The 13632-nt window shown below is 41.1% G+C and overlaps 2 protein-coding genes across 2 annotated transcripts; both read left to right on the top strand.

Annotated features, from left to right (window-relative positions):
* The first annotated feature begins 565 nt into the window (after window positions 1-565).
* On the top strand, window positions 566-3030 carry LOC134188512 (cubilin-like). Its single transcript, XM_062656674.1, has 7 exons — window positions 566-620; window positions 692-919; window positions 1866-2027; window positions 2140-2472; window positions 2551-2856; window positions 2902-2905; window positions 2964-3030. Exons 1-7 carry the CDS (start codon window positions 566-568, stop codon window positions 3028-3030), a joined length of 1155 nt encoding a protein of 384 aa, XP_062512658.1.
* Window positions 3031-6866: 3836 nt separating this feature from the next.
* Window positions 6867-12032, top strand: LOC134188511 (complement C2-like). The gene is made up of 7 exons (XM_062656673.1): window positions 6867-6942; window positions 8036-8197; window positions 8267-8446; window positions 8506-8682; window positions 10234-10923; window positions 11000-11333; window positions 11388-12032. The coding sequence occupies exons 1-7, from the start codon at window positions 6867-6869 to the stop codon at window positions 11806-11808; spliced, it is 2040 nt and encodes a 679-aa protein (XP_062512657.1). The 3' UTR covers window positions 11809-12032.
* Window positions 12033-13632: the final 1600 nt, after the last annotated feature.

The raw sequence follows: 13632 nt of genomic DNA, 5'->3' as shown, positions 1-13632 counted from the left end.
GTAATTGTTCATGCAGCATGCAGCATGTAGCATAGAAGCAAATATCTCAGGTACAATCGGAAGAGTTGTATAATGTTTGACATGAGCTGTTGGCTTTATAGTTAGTCACAAATCCCAGTTTTATCACTTAAAATGCATTCACGTATGTATGCGCTGCGTATTACATGCTGCAATGGTACGTGTGTAAATTGCTCTTGCGTCGTATTTCTCATGCAGGTTGCGAAAGTCTTGTTATTGCTAATGGTCAACTGAATTCTACTGATACGATCGTAGGCACAGTCGTATCAGTGAATTGCGACGCAGGCTACACACTTGTGGGTGCTAACCTGAGAGAATGTTTACCTTGGAAAGCCTGGGGTGTATATTGGAAAGGAGACACAACATGTGTAGGTAAAGTGACCATATTTACAAAAGTAAATTAAACTTTGAATTTTTGTTCATCTGTATTTGTTATATATAGAACCACACTGTTTGCCGCAACTATCGGCCAGCAACGGAAATTTTACATATATCCTAACTTCTCGCGGATATGTAGAAGGAAAGTTGGTTTGTGACACAGGATACTATGCTCACCCCAACGCAGACTACTATGCTAAGGATATTCACCGCTATTGTCAGTGGTTTGGCATCTATCGCCATCGCCAGTTACGAGTACGAGGTCCAACGAAATGTTTAAGTATATCACGTTTAGGACGTTCTTTCTTTATGAAACATATTACAGTAAAACATCTTGTTACTGCAGTTCAACGTTGCCTTGTGCCGAGTCTACCTAATGGAGCATTCACAAAGACCAATATTACTTTTGGGAGTACTGTTTCATTCTCTTGCAATACTGGTTACACTCTGGTGGGAGCAGTAAACGCTACATGCAGTTCAAATCAAACTTGGAGTCGAGCTATTCCTTCTTGCGTCAAACAAGGTAATGCTGTGACTACAAAGCTAAATTAGTGTAAGCAGCTATAATCTAATGGTAGAGGAGCACAGTGGCGGATCTTTGCTGGACGTGGGTTCAAAACACATGAGATATGGCTTTGTCCTTTAATACTCAGACTGCATGTGAAAAAGCTGATGCACCAAAAGACTTACATAAAACGCCCCCAACTTCTATTTTTCTAATGTATACAAAATGAAGGAAAGCTAGATTTCATTACGGTCAAGAAATGGACTTCAACGCAACATCCTTCTCGGCAACGTGGAAACGAATGTCTTTAAAATGACCTCATAAGAAGAATATTTTTGTAAATAAATAGCAACTTGAGACAATTCATTCTCAGTTATAAAAGGTTGGTAATCCAGACAGCTATTGAGCATTTCCAACTGCGGTCTTAATTGCCTCAGATATTATGAACTAAAATCATGAAAAAGAGTTTCAAACGTGGCACGTGCCATTCTGTTTCGGCCGGATTCCCTACTGCCAAATTAGTCTCTTTAACATAAACAAATTTTTAGGAAATACTAAATTTTATGAATAAGCAATTGATAACCTACACCGTTGTCATCAAGTTATGCATGTGCATAAGAGGCATGTGAACGATCCTTTATGATTCATTTTTGGGTAATTGTGAGTTTGAATGTGTTTATGAATACTATTAGTACATCATAGCTGGCAATGTTAGTGAAGTTCATATTCAACATTTGTTAGAATATTATGAAATTATTAAGTCTACTATTCTAAGCTATAAACCATGAGTTACGGGTGGTCGGTCAGTCGTGATTAGCTTCAGTTTACTAGTAAATCGTTTTCTGTCTGGTCTTTTCTTACTGAAAAAACTAGAAATACCTTTGAATCCGTCACTGAAATTATACAAAACGTGCTGTCAAGTTCTATGTATGCATGAAGACTGCTGAAGCATATATCGTTTCAGGTTGTGAAAGACTTGATATTTCTAATGGTTACCTGAACTCTACTGATACAAGCTTAGGCACAGTCGTGTCAGTGGAGTGCCACACAGGATACGAACTCGTCGGTTCTAAACGGAGAGAATGTTTATCTTCGAAAGCTTGGAGTGGAGAAACTGCTTGTTTCAGTATGAAGTGTTTGTTGGCATTTACAAAGATGATTTGAACTTGCATGGCGATTGTTTGTTTGTTTTGTTTAGGGTTAGCGTTTGGTATAGGTAATGTTATGTTTACTGTTAGCTGTAGATCCTTGCGGTGGAACTCCATTAGACCTTGTCGGGTTTAGCGGATGGCTTATAATTGGCAATGCCACAGCCTACAGTGATTGCGGATGGAATCTTCAAGGCAATTTTGGTCTGAAGATGATCATTACTTTTCACTCGCTGCACACTGCAAATCTGGGAGACTTGGTTACTGTTCACGATAGAGACTCGTCGGGCACTGTCATTGCGTCACTGAATGGAAATTACGAAAACGAATCCGTCGTGTCATGCAGTAAATCTCTTTTCGTTAGATATATCAGCAGATACCAACTGGATTTCTCGGACTTCGTTGCTTCTTTTATGAGTACTGGTAAGATACATATGACAATGTCAAGAGTTTTGCATCTTTGATTATAAATAACTTTATACAAACTTGTAAATATTGTAGATCACATACGTTCTCCAGGATATCCTCAACCATATCCCGTATCGACTAAAAGAACGTGGACTGTGTGTGCTTCATCATCACAACCAACATATCTTGACTTCATTGATTTTAATTTGGAGAAATTTGACAGTGTGACAGTAACGACGAGTAAACAACTTAATGCAACGTTTAGAGGTCGACTGCTACCTTTCAGACTAGTTCTTACGTCTATTACCACCATGGGTTTTGCTTCACAAAGTCTGAGAACAACAGAGAGTTTTCGGCGATTTACATCCCGGCTTCGTGTTTCATTGTTGGTAACTGAAAGTAAGTATTTAATCGTTTGTGATTAACATTGTGTAACTAACGTAGTCAGGTACAGATTCTATAGTTTCGCATAAGCGTTAACAATTCAACAAACGTTGCTGTTCTAGATCAATACATCGTCTTCAGCACATATACAATTATAGCAAGTCTATATACCAGCAAGTAGTGCTGTAACTATAACGCAATCTAATGATGCACAGTCCCATCTATACATGCATATTTATCATATGGGCGTGGTCAAGTACGCAATATGAGCCAGTTATAGCGATTGTACAGGTCACGTGGAGGTAGAATATAACCGATAATCCACCCACTGTCATGGTAACAGAATATACCCTGGGTATATTTTAAAGTAAACATCAGGCTCTAATGCAATACACTAAATGCCATTTATACTATTAGCACCTTTCCCTTACACAAACGTTCACAAGCCATTAGCTACCAAACATAACACAACACACTTAGGGCAGTCACATAACACCTATTACCTCTACTAATTGCGTCAGCAAGGTTACAAGCACAAACTAGTTATTTATTGCTTGTTGCCCATGTAGAATGTAACGCTGGAATTTGAAAGTGGAAGGAGAGTGCAGGTGTTGCTGCTTCACATGAGCTGTCCCATTCAGGAGCATTGCTGGGGTTGTTCTCTTTGTCGTCACTAGCGGGTGTTGGCTTCATGCATTTCTGGAAACTTTCCACAGTAGCCAAGACTATGCTGACCGCAACTTTCTGTTTGTCTGAAGCCTTCTGGTATTTTCTGAGGGCTTGCGGCTCCGATGGCTGGAAGGTTCCTGAATTAGGTGTACTGGTACAACTGACTGGAATATTCGAGTGGCCGCTGTGCCTCTGAGAGCGTGATTGGATCGAACAGCAATGCCTGCTTCTGAACACATCTGTTTCAAGGCACTCTGCGGTTTGTTGTGGCCATAAACTTGCTTACTGTACCAAGGCCCAAACGAGGAGCTGTGGCTCAGCGGGCGGTAGAAAAATGCATTCTCCGAGAATCCTGCTGGCAGCTTGCTTTTGTATAGACCTAGGAGACGTACATGGCATCTGCTACCTAGCGATGGATTGGAGTGCTGCTGGATAATTTTGTTCGCTACTTTCAAGTGTGCTGCTCCTCCGGCGTTGTTTTTTTTATCCATTTCCTACGTAAACATAGAAGACATTGCTCAGTTGCCCTCTGAAATCTGACAACAACGGGTTAGCTGAGACCACTTTAGAGACCTGTGTTCTTCGCCACCTTTTAGAGCAAAATTCATTCCATTGTAGAACAGCACTGCTCGGAGCAGTCCCAGCGAGGTGTCTGTATTCATTGCGCCCTTTTGCGACTGAATTTCTACCTTGTCAACCGTAAAATATCCTGATTGCTTCTTGTTGGTGCCAATTCCGCTTTGGTGCAGTTCTGTGTGCAAACGCGGTCAAATGTGGAACGCAAACCTGAAAAGGTAGTGTTGTCCTTGTCAAAACAGTTGAAGCTGCTTCAGAATTGTATTGCATGTGCCTTTGAAATGCACATAGTAGCTGATGAAGAGTACGAGGTGGGTAACGATCACCACAGACCTTCCTCGCTTCTATCACGAACAGACTCAGCCTTTTGTTGACTAGTGCACCGTCTTTGGAAGTTTGGATGTTCTCTGGAGATGATGGTCCTTATTCCTCTCTTGTTAGAGAGTTAAACCACAGTGGCGTAGGAAGCAATTAAAAAGTGGTGCGGCCTAACGCGCGTTAGAAAGCGTAATCATTTAGCGTGCGCTACCATACGAAGCTGTGGTCCTAGTTGTACACGTATGCATATTCAGAGCCTCTGGTCGCACCGACTCGCAGCTCCTAGGGCCCTGCAGCCCTACTTATCACTCATCCAATTGACCCTTCCACTATAGTCCAAAGAAACCGCGCCTACTAAAACTGGAGTCATTGCGCATGCGTTAGCGCACGACATCTGCACGTGTCCGGGTTCGTTGTACGTGTATAGATCGTAAACAGCTGCAATGTTTTGTCTACCACAGAATCTAGCTGCTTTGAGAATACTCCTCAAAATGGCTCTGTTTCTCTGAATGACATCGAAAGCTTGAGTTTGCGACTGCTGCTCAACAGACGAATGCCCGTCCTCCATTTGGCCTATGTATACCGCAGAATCCTCCATTGCTACTCTGTCAGTCGCCTGCACATTGTGTTCTTGAAGTGTTTGTTTCGCACGAGTAAAACATGTTAGAGGAGTTGTTACCAACTGTCCATGGAACAATTGGCCTTTGGCAAAGAGAACACAGTTCACACAGAAGCCCCCATCGAATATCCGCTATTAGGTCAACCAGGGGTACTCTTTTAACCATGGATGCTGAAATGACCTGGTTTTACCGTACTCTTTCTTGCTAGGAAACTTGAATTCGGAAGTTGGCCGGAAGACGTTACTAAGAAGCCAGTACTTCCTTTCATCAGTGAGTGAGCAAAAATAATCCGTACCGTACCTTCCTAGGTCAGGGCAATTGTTAGACTGGCTGCAGCAGGCTGCTGAATTAACCGGGGTTGACTGTTCACTGCAAGTCGGTTGAGAAAGTACGGAAGAAGACGCGGAAGACAAACGGAAACGACTGCCGGGACTTGTTGCGACAAAGATTAATTGATATGAGCTCTATTTGATGAACTTAAGTGCAGGTCAGCTACCCCATAATGCATGCTTTACAACTGACCTACAAATAACCTAGTAGCGCAAAATACAGGCAACAAACGAGTTACCTGTTGTTTCAGCTTCATCTTCCGTTTTCTTGACGAAACCAAACGACGGTGACAATACCGACGACTGTTCTCGCTTCTTCATCGTAATTAAATTTTTAAAGACCTGCAATTTCGCAAATCGGAAGAGGGGCTTAGGTGATGCAGTAGACACACCCACCTTCTTGGAGGGTTTCTGGGCAACGTCGAAACATGCCTGGTTACGCCACTGGACATCTAGCAAGCATCTAGATTGGCACGCCGTAGCACGCAAACTATCGTGTCTAGGCACTGGTATGCAAAAAATTGTATACGAAGATGTCCTTAGTACACACAAAAAAGAATTATACTTACATTTAGTGACGAACACGAGTCCAGCAAAAACCAGATATATGGCCTAACGTGCGCTAAACGTAAAGTCGCGTAGCCAGACCGTAAACACAATCATACACATAAAATTTGGCTTTGACTGGCTTTGCTGTGCTGGACCTTTGTGCCATGAACAACAAATTTGTATATTACCAATTTGCAAGAGAATTCGTTGTTCATGGCAAAGGTCCAGCACAGCAAAGCCAGTCAAGCTAGAGCAAAGCCCACAAGCAAGTTCTACAGAATCTGATTCTGTCTTGTATTGTACATGTATTATCATCAGTATTATGTATGTATTATATGTTCGTTATATTAATTAATATTGATTGAAAGCTCACATTTCGCTGAAACTGGCTCAGAAACTAACTGATTATCACTGTCTGAAAAACTCTACATGTGAAGACTGCTAGAAATACGTTACTTATTTAATCAGCACAGGAGGTGCTGCTGATGGCTGTCGGGTCATTGTCACAACGTGTGTGGTTCCTGAATGGGCCCCTCTTACGATGACTGAGTCTTTGTACGCTTCATTCTCATTACATCTATTTTTCCTGATGCTTGTAACGCTTCCTCCAGCGCGTAACTGTGTGTGACACCGGAGGCAGTGCCGCGCGCCTTGGAGTGGCAGTTGCGGAGGCGTGACAACCCATTCTCGTAGTCCAACCACAGCATAGCCACGCCTTCCACACAGCCAATCAGAGTCTCTGAAAGGCCACGTGGCGGTGATCACGTGCATATAACAGACGCGCCTGTGCGATGTACAACAAGCAGTCTAGCGCACGTTAAGTTCGCTCGCATTCATGCTGTCTCGTACTCTACCTGTGAAGAATGCTGGAAATATATTACTTATTTAATCGGCACAGCTAACAACGGAAGTTACCGGCAATGAGCAGCTGGCGGAAAGCCACTTTTTGAAAAGTGGGGCGGCCATGGCCGCCCCAGCCGCTACGCTTCCTACCCCACTGAACCATGTCATGAAGACAGATGTAGCCCATTTGGTCGAAGGTTTGGTATTGCGCAGGACGTATGGTTTCTGTACTCTGCTAGAGTAGAGTCATCCGTGGCATCTCCAAACCTCTTTTTTTCTTCTTCGGCTGGAAATCGTCATCGCTGTCGTTAGCTTGGCCAAAAACAACTAGTTCTGCTGAAGTCATGATGCAAGCTAGCTACGCGGGCTACAGTTCAAAACTACACAGCCACTGGCATCTACCAATCACAGAATTGTTGTTGAAAGTTGATGCAAGACCACGCCCATACAATAAATTACATATTACATGGTTATGTGGTATTTATGGCATTATCGACACCTCCGCCTCAGGGCTTATCACATCTATAATTGAACCTCGCCTCCGGCTTGGTCAATTGTGTCGTTGATAATCCCGTGAGGCCTCGTGTCAATAAATGCCATAAACACCAGCTACCTATGTAATAGCTAATACTAAATACACTGCTGGAGAAAGTGTTTTGTGGCCTACCCATAGTATAATAAAACGGAAGTGCTGACTAAAGACTAAGTACACACAATTCCAATTTCTGTTGCTTGTCCTAGGTTTGATTCTTCACCAAAATAACTTTGTTTTGATCACCGACTGTTTGCTATCCACTTGGATACATTGAAAAAATATTACATATATACTTTACTCTATCTCTTGCAGAAGAGTAGGAGAAAAATCAGGGCATCAAAAGTACATCGGCCGCACATCTATATAGCCGTACAAAGTTTATTAAAATAGTGGAATTTGCCATTTGTTCATTAGCAAATACTATCGGTTTAGGCGTAGGTGAATAACTAATATATTGTTTACGACATTGTGCGGTGCATTAATTATTCAGGGTCATCAAATTGCTCGATATTTAGAAGTTTCTGATTGCAGAGTTATGGGTGCTAGCGAGGAGCAGCTACGATTATTTGACAAGTTTTCAGTGTTGCAGTTGTTAAGGAAAATTTGCTTAGCGTGAGTTAGTTTTGGTATGACCGCTCCTGCTTAGCGCACACTAGGCTTTAATAAATGCGTTTACAGTAATGCAGCGTGAGCGCGTGCGTTGCCTCATTGGGTAGTCTTAATTACATGTGTCATATTGTGTCTTTTTGTGTCAGTTTGTGAAAGTCTTTTTATTGCAAATGGTCAACTGAACTCTACTAAAACAAGAGTAGGTACAATCGTGTCAGTGAATTGCGACTCAGGCTACACACTCGTCGGTTCTAATCGGAGAGAATGTTTATCTTCTAGATCTTGGAGTGGAGACGCCGTGTGTTTACGTATATCGTGACAGCATGTTTTGTTGTGAATATAAGTAGTATGATTGTTGTTTGTTTTTGCGTTTACAGAACTAAAGTGCTCTCCATCATTGTCAGTTCGTAATGGAAAATTTCTTTTCAAGAGTAATGGCACTGGAATTATAGTTAGGCTGGTCTGTGACACAGGCTACTATGCTCACGGTACTTTGCAAGCCGTCTGCTCTGTTGGTGAGCGGACGATTTACGTTCGAAGTCAAGCGAATTGTTTGGGTACGTCTCGAGCGTTGACAATTTGCAAATTACATAAACATATCGCGCTGTTACTACAGCTGTTCGTTGCTTTTTCCCAATTCTACCAAATGGAAAATTTACAGCGACTGATATCGTCTTGGGCAGTATAGCCACATTTTCTTGCAACATTGGTTACACGTTGGTAGGAGAAGATATTGCCGCTTGCACTGCAAATAGAACTTGGAGTCCATCTATTCCGACTTGCATCAAACAAGGTACAAGAGTTAATATTTGTTACTTGTTAACTTAAAAGCACAGCATTGATATTTTAAATTCTACATTACCTTTGTAAAATACATAGATTTATGAGCAAACAACACTGATAACCTATTTTTCATATATTGACACATAGCCGGAAATTTTATAATAAGTCAAATAATTATGTATGTTATATAATTTTCTTTACAATTGACGGCGGTTAGGGCCATCTATATTTCTCGACATTTTTACGAGCATACAAAACCTACGTTGGGAAAAGGGAACAAAATCAGCCGTACGCTTTGTAAAAATTCTTTTCTAGCTCATGCGCAGGACGTTTTCATCGAGGTAATTCAATGTTATTGCACACAGATAAGCGTGGTCAAACCAACAAGCATTCTGATAATATTTAAGAGCAGTTTTCGCATCATGTTAATCAGCAATATCAGGATTTCTCTCATCTCGTGTCTTGATGGAAAACGTAGAGAGGCCGGCAGAGTTGACCAAATGCGTCGGATCTGTCCATACACACCTTGTCAATGCCTATCAGCTTTTTCCAATGCTTTCTTTTATCTGAATAACAGTTAACTACGGGAAGTATGATATTGTGAGTAAGGTCAATGAGTTTTGGAAGGTTGAGAGGGATGAGGAGAAGGATGTCATTTTGAAAGAAGTTTTTGGAAGCTATAGATGAGGACGAAGAGAGAATATATCAATTATGGGCCTATTTAATCATCTATAAATATCAAATCAGTACTTTCCCCGTAAAATGTCATGGAAGGGGAACGGTGACGGGGGGAACAAAAAAGTCTACGTTTGTACACTCGTGAAAATGCCGAGAAATGTGGATGGCCCCTTAGAAGATTTATCAAACGCTGATATGCGTAGCTTGATGACGCGAAGGCGTTTAGCTCGTTTACAGTTTTCATGTTTCAGCTTCCAATATAAAAATTTTGAATAAAATATTTTTGACAATAATTAGTATTTGCAATGGACTTTTGGACAATGCACTTCAAATCTTTTATCATTTGCTAGTGTAAATACATAAACATTCATTATCAAGACTTCCCATATTTTCACATCTTTTTCAACTGACATTCACTCTAACAATATCGATTTCTTGGGCATTTAAAATTGATTAACCAAGAGCGTTCCGTTCTTACTCAGGTAGGAACGGTCCAAATTGTCAAGAAAGTTGAAAAGAAGTTTTCGCTGTGATGTGTTACGGACAAAATATGGAGTTACCAAGTCAACGACATACAAAAATTGAAGGAAAATTGTACTAATTTATAACATTGAAAACTAAAAACCATTGAATATGGAAAGACTTCTGCGAAATACTGGACATGTCTCGCTTAAGGACAGTGTTTGTTTTCAAATTGTGCTGTGGTCACTTGTTGAAGTTATCGTGAATTATGATCACCATATAGCTGTACTTACATATACTGTACAACAAATTGCAGTTTAGCAATGTATTTGTATTTAGTAATATTAATTTTTGGATAGATTTTAATAGTGATGCAATCTATACCATCATGCTTAATAATTTTTACTTGCGTTGCTTATAGTTGTTTCTGCAACTTTCAAGGATTCCAGTCGTTTACTTTCATCATTTCAGGATAATTTCTTTAACCGTTTAATCACATTCACAGCTGCCGCTCAACCTATGGCCGAGATCAAAACAAAGTATGCTGAGGACAGCGATGGAGGAATGAACGTTGCATTAGATCTCATTTTTGTGATGGACACGTCAGCAAGCATTACTCGACGACACTTTGAAAAAACCTTGAAACCGTTTCCAAATATGGTAGCTCGACATTTTCCCGTTTCGCCATTGCATACAAATGTAGGCGCTATTGCATTTGGCTATAAAATACACGTCATTTCAATTCTGACAAACAATTTTGGTGATTTCAATCGCTCAGTGAGAAACTTTGGGTATAAGAACGATGGAGGTACTAATACTGGTCAGGCACTTTTACGTGCAGTAGAAATGTTCAAGACATCCGGGAGATCATTGACATACACAAAGCGAGTTGTTATTTTGCTGACCGACGGTTATAGGAACATGGGTCCGAGCATTGCGGCTACAGTCAAACGTTTGAAAAAGAACGCAGTAGAAGTATTCGCTTTTGGAATAGGATCTGATGTTAACGAAGAGGAGCTACACGCACTTGCCTCTTCACCAAGTGACAGACACGTTTTTCTGGTCAAATCGTTCCGCTTGTTTCGCAACTTCACTTTAAGCATCGTTCCACGTAAGAAAACTAATTTGCTTTAGATATTTGAAATTTATTTGAATTTTTTTGTCTAACTGGAGCTTTTGCGTGACAGAGCCAATAAGGGAACAGTGTGGTATCTCTGGGTTACCTGGGTTTCATTCTCGCATATACGAAGGAGATAAATCGGCGTATGGAGCGTGGCCATGGATGGTGGCGATTTATAAATTGAAATCTGCTTCAATATGGAGTTTTTTTTGTGGAGGTTCTCTTATTAACAACCGATGGATCGTAACTGCTGCTCATTGTATTTTCGACAAACGAGGAACTTTTCAAGAATTAGTGAGAGTTCAACTTGGCAAACAATATTTGTATCTAAAAAATCCACACGAACAGACTTACACAGCAAACGTCAGCACAGCAATAATGAAAGGATACAATCCATTCACGTATGACAATGATTTTGCTTTGCTACGTCTAGACAGAAATGTTACCTTCAGCAGGTTTGTTCGACCAATCTGTTTGTATCAGGACCCCATTTATTACCAAAACTCATCAAATGTTCACTTTGGTCGGAGAGTTATTATTATTGGATGGGGAAAATACACTTCATCTCACCTTGCCTTATCTCCAGTTTTGAGAGAGACTACAGTTATTATACAAAGTAAGTCACAGTGCGATCGACTCTATACGCACGGAAATCTTACAGACAGCATGTTATGTGCTCGAGGCAATCAAACGGATGCTTGTCGCGGAGATAGCGGAGGTCCCATGATGTGTCAAGATATCAATACCAACCGATTTTTTCTTTGCGGAATAATCAGCTTTGGATTTTCCACGGCTTGCATGGCAGGATACGGTGTATACACAAACATTTCTAAGTTTGTACTTAGCGTCCTAATTCCCGCTGTAGGTAATGGTTAGAAGTAGCTTGAATGACAACACACGTGATGTTATAAACATGTATGTCTCAGATAGAAATTACCAGTGTAAACGCTATACTGTGCATTGCTTGGGACAAATTGCATTAGCTGAAGTAAGCCATTGTTTGTATTAAGTGACGCTGTTATATAAGTGAAAACTAAAGTGATGTTCTCAACTCTGTAACGCGTTATGCGAAACGGTTCTTGATATTACAATACGCACAACTTGATATGCAGTAAAAGCTGTCTGTATCACCATTTCCGAACTTGCGAACTTGCGAACTTGCGAACTTGCGAAACAAGCGAACTTGCACAATAGAGGACATTACACAAGCGTAGGAACGGGGGAATGGTTGGGAGGGGATGCAGCCCCTTGCATATTGAAATTTATTTGTGCTACTGACTTTTGTAAATCTGTTTGCGGTCTGGCAAGCGAGGTATTTTTTGCATACTGGTGAAGTATGACATCAGCGGTAGAGTCCCTCCCTCTTGAACATCTTCTACGCCACTGCCGGTCATATCCAAAATCGAAGTAGACGTAGTTAACGGCTGTGCGCATCTGGCGCTTTGCGCTGCGTGAAGCGCTAAGACCAAATTGCAGCGCAAAACCACGGCAAACTAGAGTTGGTACATCTAGAGCATGCGCCCTCCTTGTTAGTAAACTAATCCAGTTCTAGATGTCGACGGTTTTCACTGTGGATTTGCGCATCCCGGATATGCGAAACATCCGCGCAAATTTTTTTGCAAGGGCGCATCATTCTTACAACGATTATTACTGCGATATAGATTTGGCTGCTCTTCCGCCGTGTCAGGGCAACAGTATTTGTCACTGAGTTTCCTAATTCAGCATGCATATGAATCTGGGTGCCTTCAGTACGCAGCTGCTGATTTCTCTGATGACGGTTTTATCTTCGAGCCAATTGCAGTACCAACAATATAATAGGTGACAAACATGAAACGGCAGGGGCCAGTCATCTTCACGCACGCGCGCTACTTTCAGCCGATAGTTCAACCAAATTTAGTAAACCTAGCTACAAAACGAATTTAGGAAATCCGTCTAGAATATTGCTTTAGAATATGCCTGCATGTGCAGACAGGCTGGTCATTAACTTAAATCAGTTTACTGAAACCACTTGGTAAAGAGGTCTAAGCCTGGCCTTAGAGTTTTATCTCAAGGAAACCTGATTCCTGCATGTTCCGGGTATACGAATGAATACACTGTGTGCATATAAACTATATATGTGTGCATCTCATTTCTATATCTGTATATTTGACTGGTTACGTAATAGACGTATAATTCAATCAACATTTGGTACGTGTATAAGCTTATGCGTTAGCTTACGTGTGCTTTCATTCCATATTTCATGCAGTGCCAGATGATTTGTCTGTTTTGAGCATTATTATTTTAGAGTTTGCGCAACTCTGGTTGTGGTAGAAACACGGCGATGTATCAGGATCTGCCTTTTTATGTCATGCATTCTCAGTCCCTAAGACATTCTGGCCCTGCACTGGCAATCTCCTCAAGTACGGCCATGTACTTCAAATTTAACTGAGAGAAGGACACCAAAGTACTTTACCAAAGTCATGGTCAGTAGCTGCTTGCATGCCCAGTCAAAGACCAGTTACCCATTTATACTTTGTACTTTGGTAGATGGAAATAGGTGTGATCACTAGTTGCTTACTTCAGGTAATTTGCACTGTAACTCGTGACTCATTCACATAATACGACTCTTTCGCGATTGAGCTACAAATGCCACACTCTGGTTGTAGTATAAATACCCATACATATAGGTATACATGCAATTTATAGTCCGCCTGTACGAGA

The sequence above is a fragment of the Corticium candelabrum genome, chromosome 13 (assembly GCF_963422355.1).
Source record: "Corticium candelabrum chromosome 13, ooCorCand1.1, whole genome shotgun sequence".
In the NCBI taxonomy this organism is placed as follows: Eukaryota; Metazoa; Porifera; class Homoscleromorpha; order Homosclerophorida; family Plakinidae; genus Corticium; species Corticium candelabrum.
Note: the sequence above shows the minus strand (reverse complement) of the source record. Positions and strands in the feature narration are given on the sequence as shown.